The sequence below is a fragment of the Branchiostoma floridae genome, chromosome 4 (assembly GCF_000003815.2).
Source record: "Branchiostoma floridae strain S238N-H82 chromosome 4, Bfl_VNyyK, whole genome shotgun sequence".
Lineage (NCBI taxonomy): Eukaryota > Metazoa > Chordata > Leptocardii > Amphioxiformes > Branchiostomatidae > Branchiostoma > Branchiostoma floridae.
The window spans coordinates 2,104,514-2,116,397 of NC_049982.1; the positions used below are offsets into that span (position 1 = coordinate 2,104,514).

Here is an 11,884-nt window from a genome sequence, read left to right on the forward strand (position 1 = left end):
TGATTTATGAAACAAACAATAATTAACGCTAGTTCGCCTTTATCCGTGGGGTAAGCTTTATCCGTTGTTTTCAGAAGCAGGCTATTTAGAGCTATCATGCCGACGAACTGTGAGTCCAACTGCTATATTTTGAAAATATTGCATTTTCAAGCAACCGACCGTCGACTTCATATCCCTAAATGTGCTGTTTTGAAAACTAACGGATATATAGGTTACCCCACGGAAAAAGGTGAACTAGCGTTAGATACTATGAAGTCTGTGTGTGCCATAAACTGGTATAACTTTGATAAAGCCGTGTTGATTTGATGATATGGATGACATCCAGGCGGGCAATTTTCGGCCGTTTGCAAAAATAAACAAAAACATTTGTTAACCAAAACTAGGTAATATACGCCGTGGATTGCAAAAACAAATATCGGAAAAGGAATACTAATGTCATAGAACATTACAAGGTCAAAGAAGATATGTGGAAGAACAAAAATGAAGAATCTATTGTTAACTGAACTATATTCTATGTGTTCAGTCTTTTGTTCAATCTTCCTGACCACTTAGATTTCATAATGAAGATGAAGTATATTTTTTTCTTCGTTAAACATTTTTATTCTCACGCTCGCATCAATTTTCGGATTTCCCTGTTGCCCCCACCACTCCACAGAAGCCCAGAACGGTTCGGGAAGCGGCGGCGATGCGTCTGGAGACTATGGTGCGCCCCCTGGCGACCCTCCTGCACCCCCGCAGGACCCGCTCCAACTCTACCAACGCGTCTAACATGTCTAACTATGCGGACTGTGAGGAGGGGCTCCAGCTGCAGTTCCTGCCTAACACGCCAGATGCCCCCAGCGCACAAACTGCTTACTAAAAGATTCATGTATTTAAGAACAGCGGCTATCAATGTTATATTGTCTGATTGTCTGTCGCGTTAGTGTTTTTTGATAGATTGACATTTTGTGACATATTGTGATATTGCAAGCATTTGTGAATTACATCTTGATTGTCTTGATATTCAATGTCTTTAAAAATTAAAAGAAAAGTCTTCTTCTTTGTCCTTTTTCTTTCTTTAAACGTCTTTCTGAAGATGCCCTTCCATGAAAAGTGACGAAAATAGAAAGTAATCCTGTTCGGAGTCCAGTTGACAAGGTGAAGACACTGGAGTCCGAACAGGATTACTTTCTCTGGGGAGTGAAAGAGGCTATTTACTTCAGAGCCCACCAACCTTAAGCTTTCCTCAACCGAGACGGGGGCCGATACCGACTCCCAGGCACCTTTGACCCTTTAAATACTGACGTCACACTTCCGGTCTGGATGTGTGACAAAGGCTTTGGGTCATTTCAACGTGATGAAAGGATCAGAGGACTGATCGATTTAAGTTTGAAATTGCACCATAATCGAAAATGCGGTCAGTTGAACATTATGAGTAGAGTAAATTCTTTTGCATGGGGTAGTTGTTGACAAGCGTGAGTGTCATCCTAGTTAATAAGAGGGTCTGCATTTGGGGTCCCGACAACGATTTACGCTGAATTCAGAAGAACCCCCTACGTATTACGCTAAATCAAGGAATGTAATTACGCTAAATTTGTTCGCCTGGCTACGAATTACTACTCTCCAAGCAGAGGTTAGACTCCGGCTGTTTTTTTAGTCGTTTTTATCGGGCTTTCTATTTTTTATTTTATCTTGCTGTGTCAAAACTTCAAGAAAAATGACAAAATAGAAAGCCCGATAAAAACGACTAAAAAAAAAAGTAAAAAAAAACAACAGCCGGAGCCTAACCTCTGCTTGGAGAGTAACGAATTACGTAAATGAGATGGTTTTCCCTACGAGTTACAGTAAATAAAAATAGGCTGCCTACGCCTTACGGAAAAGAGCATGCAGACCGTCTAGTAACAGGGCTTCCATGCCGTCTTGCTCAATACGGTCGGTTAGGGGAGAGTTTGGGGGTCTGGGAACTAACTAGCATGACACCTGACTAGTCGCCAAATTGCTGACCACCTAGCAGCCTCCTTGCAAACTGCATTTTTATTCGATACAAGATTAGACTCATTTTTATGTATTCACCTAAACTACTTCGAACCAGTGCAGAGAGTCTTCGTGTTTTCAATATCAATACTTTTTTTGGCAGTAGAAGACAAACACATATTCGTGGTGCCATGATTTCGCAGCAGAAAAATCAGTGGGAAGACTCGCGAAAATGAAACCAAGCGAAAATTTCACGATCTACGGTATTTAAATTTTAAAACCGTCCCATATCACGCGTTCACCGCATCCAAACGTTACAGACAGATGTTAATGCAAGTTAGGAAAGAAAAGGTGGAATTTAAGCGTCGTGAAAAGAAATAGAACTAGCCGTTATATGTCGGTACTGCAGGATGATATTTTGTGAAGCTTTATTTGAAACATTTTGCGTGCGGATGCGGCGTGGCGAGGGTTTGTGCGGTGTACCCGTTGCGTGTGTGTGCGGTGGTGACCTTGCAGCGCCCACCCAGAATCGTGAGACGGGACGTCTGACAGGTATCATCATGGCAGGTGCGACCTAAGGTGAGCCCAAGGAGCCGCGCGGTGTCTTCAAGTCGTCTTCACCTGGAGAAATAAGGTGAGAACCGATCTGAGACTCCCCAAGGTCAGGTTGTCACCCCTGATATTGACCATGACGCGCAGCTGTTGTTGTGGGTTGTCGCTCGGAAACCGACAGGGGTGTGGCTAGGCGCGCCGGGTATATACGCGTGTATACGGGACGGATATGTCATATACCGGACAGGTATACAATAATGATGTATATTTGTGCCTTTGTATCAATGTCATCGTTCAGTGTTAGGCACAATACACACTGTCTGCCATGTCTTTGTGAATGTCTACTAGTAAGAGGGAGGGGGAGGGGTGGGCATGGAAAAAGAGTTGACCGTTGCAAAGTAAACGTGCTTTCTAGTCATACAGAAAGTGACACACAAATGTACGTTGGGCGGAGGTTTCTATGATATTCTTTCGATTTTATAAAAAAAATTGATGGCCAGGTTGCTTGAATACAGAGAAATATAAAACGAATATTTTGTCTTCGCATTCCAAGCCTGAAAAGTATGTGCATGACTGCAATGAGTTCAGTTATAATAGATGTGCATGGGATGGATAGTAGAAAAGATTCGCATGCATGCAGACAAACAATACGCCCCCCTCCCCACAACCAGTGCTTGTACAACTACGGTCATACCTGGTTGTAATACATGGTCGAATTTTCTTGTATGTAATTTTTAAAACAGAGAACCAGTGAACTTCTGCTGCCCCCCTCCCCCTTTAGTTAGTGGGTCCATGTGAGCATTGGTATGTACACCATAGGTCGACGTGATCACACATGTTCGCCATGTTTACACACGACGGGGTTATACCGCCCCTTACGGGGTGACATACCCTTTCGCTGGCTAATTTGTAATTACAAGACGGGGATGCGCCAGGTCTCCCGTCCGGGTGAATGATGTAAGTCACCATGTGGCTGATAGGAGACAGAGGCATGAGATTGGTATGTACACCATGTCGTGTCGTCTGCTACTCAATCACATCAGGGGTGGGGGTGATTTGTGTCTCCCTAATGTTACAGCAAAGATATCGTGCATAATTAATGAGATAGAATCATAATTATTTCAGTGCTCGGATTATGATAACGAGTTGGCTGGAAGGCTGCCAGGTATATGGGATGTAGGTTTGGCAATTGTAGGATGCGTGACTCGATTTGTGTTTTTGTCCCATGATCTCATTGTTTGGTGGGTACTTAGTTCTTAGTATCACATAACTATCATAAGGCCATGTTGATTTGATTATATGGATGACATCCGCGCTCGCACGAATTTTTGGCCGTTTCCAAAAAAAAAAAGTTTTCGACCACACAATAAATTGTGCAAAGCAGCTGTAAAATGAGCACAAACATTCCGTAGATTTAAAAAATATGTGATAACTAATGCTGTAGAATGCCAAAATAAATCTTAAGTCAAAGAATAAAATGTGAAAGGACAGAAAGAATAAAATCTATTGTTGGTAGGGGGAGGTACCAGTACAGAAAATTCAGGTCCAGAGGATCATTTCCAGGTCTTGAGAACTGGCAATACTCAAAACAATGGTAATTGGTCAATTTTGCTACAAAGGAATCTGTTTGGTGGATTATTGGACTCCCCTGGCATTTTAAAAGCCCATCTCCATTGTAATAAAGGCTAACTGCCTCTGTACCTTTGACTATAGAAACTTGGTACAATTGACTATAAACTCTACTTGACTGCGCTCTTGTTGTCTTCTTGGCCCGGTAAGACCACAAACGCTTGCCGACATATTGTGTCCATTTTGTAATTGGCGAAACCTGTTCCTCTGATTTTTTTTTCAGGTCTATTTTTTTTTCGGATTGGTCCAAGAAGAAAAAAATGTTTTGCACCCGTATGACGTACTGGTCCCTACACCTAACTGTTAATATACCACACTATGTGTGTTTAGTCCTATGTTCAACCTTCCTGGCCACTTTGATTTCATACTGAAGGCAACTTTTTTTTTTTGCCAAACTTTTTTTTTATTCGCTCACTCGCATCAGTTTTTGAGTTCCCAGAGGATGTCATCCATATAATCAAATCAACATGACCTTTTTAAAGTAAGAATGGCCAGAAAGTATAACATGCCCATTTTGTAACTAACTGCTATATAAATTGCTGTGTTGAATTGTACTTAGTACTAGGTTAGTAGGTCAGGCACCTCCTCACTTTGTGACAGATATTTTCCAACAAATGCAAGGCCTGGCTATCAATCTGCAGCCATTTCCACTGGCTAGTCTGCCTCTTGGCATACCAATGCACTGAGGGTAACATACACATTCAAAAAAGAGTACATTGTACAGGTACAGTGGAAGCCAGTTAATTGCACATCGGATTAACGCACACTTCTGTTAACTGCACGGAATCCCCAAATCCCAAACCGGTGCGGTCCAGCTAGATAACTTCGCATTATTGCACCAGCCGGATAATTGCACCAATTCCGCCGGCAAATAGGCCGTGCAATTAAGCGGCTTCTACTGTATTACAATTGTGTCCCTGTGATGGGGTTAGAAATCATAAGTGGTCAATCAGTCCTACTCTCCAAGCAGAGGTTAGGCTCCGGCTGTTTTTAATGTTTTTTTTAGGCGTTTTTCTCAGGCTTTCTAATTTGTACCGTTTTGTTGATGTTTGGTGACTGGCTGATAAAACGCCTAAAAAACAACCAAAAACAGTCAGAGCCTAAGTTCTGCTAGCCTGGATACCATACCCCAACCTCAAATACCTTTCGTGTTGGGGTCTGGCAGGATGGCTGTAGAAAGGTTCTCGAAGGCCCTTGATCAGAGGGAGGAGAACCTAGGATTGATGACCACTCACACCACAGGTAGCCAGCTACAACACACCACAGTTGGTCAGCAGGCTATCACAGTAGCGAATCAGGTATTTGGTGGCCACTGTTATGGATTCAAAAAATACAGTTGGGGGTCTTTAACCAATCATGGTAGGGGTGTAGTACCTCCTGCTGATCCTGCTGCTGTTCTATTGGTGGAGTTTTTTACCCACTATAAGGTGCAAAATTGAGAAGAGTTCCTATCCCATCCGGCCAGACCCCTGTGCGATAGATATTTGAGATCGAGCTGGGGTTTTGTAACCAGGCTAAACTTCTGCTTGTAGAGTAGTAGACCAGTCCTGCTTTTCATGCAAAGGATGGACCCAGGACCGGAAGTTCAACACCAACAGCAGGGTTCTGGCATTCGCATTATAGTGTAATGGGTCATCATCACGCTATTATTGTGACCAGCACCCTAAATTGTGGAACATTAGGCATGGTGCTGATTTTCAAGTAGTGTAGTGGTGCTTTGCTAGTATTTAATTGTGTAATGATGTCAGATCTAATGTGAATAATGTTGTATGACCCTCCAAACTGACAAAAAGTTCTTCTTAGCCTAAGAATAAAATCATGGTTTTTCCGGTCAGCTGATTGACCCTAGCAAAATCCTGCCAACTCTAGACTTTTTTGGTGAACAGCAAGCGATGGCAAGAGACACAAACTTTTGATCTGACATGCTAATTTTCTCATTTTCTCTGCATTTGACAAAACCAATTTGCAAATCTGGTTTTAAAAATGACATGTTGTATAAAACAAAAAAGGCCCCCATGTATACTTGGCCTCAGTATGTAAACTTTTTACCTTACATTTTCACCATTAAAATGAAATGGGTTAGGACCCACTTCTCTGGCTCGCCATTAGGCCATTAGGCTATTACAGACCATTTTGATTTGATTATATGGATGACAATCCTCTGGGAACAGCAAAACTGGTACCAGCATACGAAAAAAAAAAAGTTTGGCAAAAGAAATTGCCTTCATAATGAGATTTAAGTGTGTGGTCTAGAAGGTTGGACAAATGACTGAACTCACAGAGTATGGTATACCGAACTGTAAATTCTTTATTTCTATTCTTGAATTTTCTTCTTTGACTTCGGAATATTTCTATGACGAATTCAGTAGCCATTTTTCGGCTTTTTTTGTATTGTATGACACATATTTCCTCATTTTGCAGCAGCTTTGAACAATTTACAGAATGGCCAAAAATTTTTCTGGGACACGGCCAAAAATCGATGCCTGCATGGATGTCATCCATATGATCAAATAGGCCTGAAGGCCACTCAAGGTTACAGGTTACATGATTGGAACTGTAACAGCAACTCTTCGCCCTAGGTTAGAAACATCATGATTGAGACCAGCCCAATTGCTCACTATGAGTGAGGACCAGCTGGCCCAATAGGGGAAGCAGGAGTTACGAGGGCTGCTCGGGAGATTCCCTACCCCTATTTTGGCCGGAATGGTTTGATCCGCTCGGGTCGATGTTCGCACATGTGGCGGGTTCTTTAACGTGCTTGGGGTGTTGCTCTCCCCGAACACGGGACCTCCATTTAACGTCCTATCCGAAGGACGGCCCGAGCCGAAGCTAGGTACTCATTTTCACTTGAGTGAAGTGAGGAAAGTTGTGTAAAGTGCCTTTCCCAAGGGCACAAGATCAGTAACACAGCAGGCGGATTCAAACCCGCAACCTCTCGGTCACGGGCCGAAGAAACTGCCACTGCGCTACACGGCCTTACTCTAAAACAATATCCAGGCTGGAACCCTGCTCAGAAACCCTGACATAGACGCTGTGTTCCAACTTGTGTTTGTTTGTTTGTTTGTGTTGACAGAAAAGCCCGCCATGTCGTCGATCGTGGAGTACTACCACGGGAAGACGGTCCTGGTGACCGGCGCGACCGGCTTCATGGGCAAGGTTCTGGTGGAGAAACTTCTCCGAGCCTGTCCTGACGTGGACACCTTATACCTGATGGTGCGACACAAGGCTGGGCAGACTCCAGCACAGAGGATCAACAGCATTGTGGAGGGAAAGGTGAGGATTGATTGATTGATTGATTGATTGATTGATTGGAGAAGCTTCTCCGAGCCTGTCCTGACGTGGACACCTTATACCTGATGGTGCGGCACAAGGCTGGGCAGACTCCAGCACAGAGGATCAACAGCATTGTGGAGGGAAAGGTGAGGATTGATTGATTGACTGTTTGATTGATTGATTGATTGAGTGGAGAAGCTTCTCCGAGCCTGTCCTGACGTGGACACCTTATACCTGATGGTGCGACACAAGGCTGGGCAGACTCCAGCACAGAGGATCAACAGCATTGTGGAGGGGAAGGTGAGGATTGATTGATTGATTGGATTATTGATTGATTGAAAATTGATTGATTGGATGATTGGCTAATTGATTAGATAATTAATTGATTGGACAATTGATTGATTGGATTCTTGATAGATTGATTGATTGGTTGGATGAGTGGAGAAACTTCTCTGAGCCTTTCCAAATGTAGAGACATTATACCTGATGGTGCTGCAGTACCAAGGTCACACACCAGGGGGCCCAAAATCAGCCTTAACCTTTGTCTTTCCAATGCCTACCCACACACCAAATATCATTACTATTCATCCAAAGGTTCTAAGGTTATTCTGACCACAAATATCCGGAAACACATACGTACAATGATACACACACACACACACACACACACACACATACAGTCATACGAAAAACTATACCTCCATTTTTCATGGAGGTAAGTACTAGTAGTTGATGTCAGAGTTTGGGCTGTGTATATATATGTCTGCTGGTAGACTGTGGATCATACCTTATATAAGTTATAATTTGCAGAACTTCCAATTTTTGTTGTTGTCAGAAATTACAGAAATCCCAGAATGACCAACGCAAATAAATCTGAGTTGGTTGATTGAATGATGTCAGATGTCAATGATATACGGCATGGTGTAGGTCAAAGTAGGAACAATCAAATGTGCATTGATCAATGATTTAATTGGTTGTTTGAGGATTGATGATGTCTAGGATCAGTTTGATTGCAGATAGTAACTTCAGTAAAGGTACGGTAAAACCAAATATAGATTGATTGATAATCTGATTGATTGGTTGATTGGTTGCTGATGTAATGGCATCAGTTGGATATGATAGTGGATAGCAAAGTAGGGAAATTATTCACATTGTAACAAAATGAGCCTGAACATATACATGTATCATATGATTTCACGTTTGGGCAGCAAAAACATACAAACAAACATTAGGCTTATCGTGTCCCTTAAACTCATTAGACATCCATTGAAACAGCCTTCTTTTTAAAAAAAAAGAAGGAAAACATTTTGCTATTAGTTTGTTCCAACAGAAACATGTGCGTTTGTCAAACAAAAGTTCTTTTGAATTTATTTCCCTGATATTTTTCTCTCATATCAAAGTTATTTCCAAATATTCTTCACACAAATTCTAACATATCGCTATAATATTTCCCCCAGTTATTTGACCAGCTGAGGCTTCTACAGCCGGACTTCCAGGCCAAGCTTCGACCAATCACGAGCGACCTGCTGGAGCCGGACCTGGGGCTCAGCCAATCAGACGAGGAGCTGCTGGTGTCAAAGGTCAACATCGTCTTCCATTCCGCAGCCATGGTGAAGTTTCAGGAGCACCTCAAGTAAGGCATCTGGACTGGTCCATGTTAGATATTCAAAATGGGGGTTAACTATTCAGCATGCTTTTCTTGTAGTGTGCCATAGTGTTTTTTCTGGGCCTTTTTTTAAGAGTTGCCCGTTCAAACCTCTTGCAGTCATGGGGGGCTTCCATCTAGGGGTAAGGTCAGCAACATTCAAGGGCCAACTGCGCTTAACGTGGATTGCACCAATTATGCTCTACATTTTATTTTTTGAGAGGTCAAGCTACGTGTACAATTGATGTGGGATTGAAATTGCTGATCACACTCTATAAGTAATAAGGTATGATAATCCCCTATCATGCCTATTTGTAAACAGCAACCTTGGAGCCCAAGTTTTAGTCTTCGAGTGCAATTAGTCCAATAGAAAGATAATCAGGCTATAACCTTGAATTAAAGATCATCTGTGGCAGTATTTCATGTTGAATGTATTGATCTACATTTGATCTGCTATTTCCACACACACAAAAGGTGCTCATCATCACTAATAACCTGACTTGAACAACAGTGTGATCTCAGCAACAATTCAAAGAGAAATAGTCAAAAGCTTGTTGCTTTAAGCACTTAACTTTGTATACGAAAAACGGTATAAAATCTGTATACGTACAAAGCTCTAACCTTGTATTTCCTCCCTGTCCCAGATACTGACACTACAGATGTACAGAAACAGAGTATAATGCCTGTACAAACCTATAACCTTGTATTCCCTCGTGTCTGTACAGAAACAGAGTATAAACACTACCAAAAAAAAATTTTCTTGTTTTTTCTAGGCTGCTTGGTTTTCTTAACCTGTTGACAAATTTTCTTATATTAAGAAATTCTAGAAAGAATAAGAAAGAATAAGAAATGAAAATTGAAGATTCCTTCGACATGGATTCTTAAATCAAGAAAATTAAGAAAATATTCCTTGTTCTAAGAAATTATTTCTTGGAGCGATTTTCACTCTTAGAAATTTCTAGAAATTCAAGTTTACATTTCTTGTTTACATGTCTGACGAGATTATTTTTCTTATCAGGTTTAAGAAAATATTAGAATTTTTCTCTTCCATTTTCTTACATTACCGCTGGTAAGAAAAAACAAGAAAATCAAGAAATAAAGATATGTTATAACCAGAAAGAAATTCTACTATATTCTTGTTTTCGGTATCAAGAAATAGTGAGCAAGGGGATTCTTGTTTTTTCTTCTTCGAGTTTAGAAAATACAAGAATTCACTTCTTGCTTTTCTTGAAAATACTGCCAGGAAAAACACGAAAATCAAGATATTTAAACTATAAGACAACATTTAAGTAAATACTAGAATTACATTCTTGAATGTTCTTGTTTTCAGTAGCAAGAAACTTTGAGAAAGAGAATCTTTGTTTTTTCTTGTTAGACTCAAGAAAATACAAGAATTCGCTTCTTGTCCTTCTCGAATATACTGCTTAGAAAAAACAACAAAACCAAGATAGTTAAACTATGAGACAACATTTAAGTAAAGACTAGAATAACATTCTTGAATGTTCTTGTTTTCAGTATCAAGAAACTTTGCGAAAGGGAATGCTTGTTTTTTCTTGTTAGAGTTTAGAAAATGCAAGAATTTGCTTTTTACCCATTCTTGTACTTTTTAACAAGAAATCAAGGAAGGCACTTCTTGTATACTATTGGTTAAGTAGAAATAAGAGTAACTGTTATTTTTCTCATTTTATTGACATATGACAAGACTTACGACATTGTAAGAATTCTGTTTTTGAGTCCTACTTTTCAAATCAAGAAATTTCAAGAAAGGAAATCCTTGTCCATTCTATAATGTTTGAAAAGATACAAACATCATAGGTTTCTTCTCTTTTTGAACTTAGGACAATGATGAAGTTATGACAGGCAAAACATTGTTAGGCGTTCTTATTGTTCAAGTCATGACTAGAATGATATTCTTGAATGTTCTAACTTGTTTTTCACATCAGGAAACTTTGAGAAAGGCATTTCTTGTTTTTACTTAAATGTGATCATGTGATGCCAAAGTCATGTGATCTTTTTCTAACTCCTGATTGGTAGATTCATATCAGATGGCAGTTGAACAACAGAGTTCATTTTGAATGCAGGGCAGCATCAGAGCTGCTCACAGATCTGTCTGTATCAATGGTTTTTCAAAGACTCATGTCAGTTTCAAGTCAAAACCTATAGGTGCAAGGGAACAGGAAAGTCAAAGAGGATCTTGGTTTGAGCCTAGCAGCTGCTGCAGAAAGCAAGTTGGCACGGAAAAGCTGGATCAGTTTGGCAAAAGGTAAGGCTGCCCCCCTCCCCCCGAGGCATTGAAAAACAGTTTAAAATTATGATTTTAAAAGGCTTAAACCTGGACGGTTTTACCATCAAAGCAACAAGCATTAGTGTGTGTCTCTGATAAATGTCTATCATGGTAAGTCTCTTTGGATCAATTTTACTTATTAGTCGAATAAATAGTTGAATTTTGGCTTAAAAGTTGACTGTACAATGACCTAACCTTATTGTATAAACTATACAAGTACAGCAGTGCAAATTTCTGTGCTAGAAGTTTATCTTAAACCTCAAATGTGAAAATGCAAAATTAAATGATATAATGTCTTTACTTTTTTCCAGATGTCTGATGTTTTTTACATCCTACCAATGCCAATGCCACACTTCAGGCCCGTGACGGTTAGCATGCAGTTTGTAGTGGCTTACCAAGAAGACAAAGGCCAAATATGTTGTAATCATATGTTAAGGTGACAATTTGTAATCTTCCTAATGTTCTACCAGTACAAGTTAGTTTTGTATCAAAACATTTTGGTAAGCTATTTTTTTATAAATGTTTCTTGAATATAAGTATTGTAAAAC

At 40.4% G+C, this 11,884-nt stretch overlaps 2 protein-coding genes across 2 annotated transcripts in view; both read left to right on the forward strand.

The window, feature by feature from the left end:
• The window catches only part of LOC118413531 (glycogen [starch] synthase, muscle-like), a gene marked incomplete in the record, with an annotated part of 26,434 nt that extends 15,324 nt beyond the window's left edge, over positions 1–11,110 (forward strand). Inside the window, 1 exon segment of the mRNA XM_035817053.1 lies at positions 11,099–11,110.
• Positions 2,431–9,076, forward strand: LOC118413530 (fatty acyl-CoA reductase 1-like). The gene is made up of 3 exons (XM_035817052.1): positions 2,431–2,587; positions 7,208–7,407; positions 8,865–9,076. The coding sequence occupies exons 2-3, from the start codon at positions 7,219–7,221 to the stop codon at positions 9,042–9,044; spliced, it is 369 nt and encodes a 122-aa protein (XP_035672945.1). The 5' UTR covers positions 2,431–2,587; positions 7,208–7,218; the 3' UTR covers positions 9,045–9,076.
• Positions 11,111–11,884: the final 774 nt, after the last annotated feature.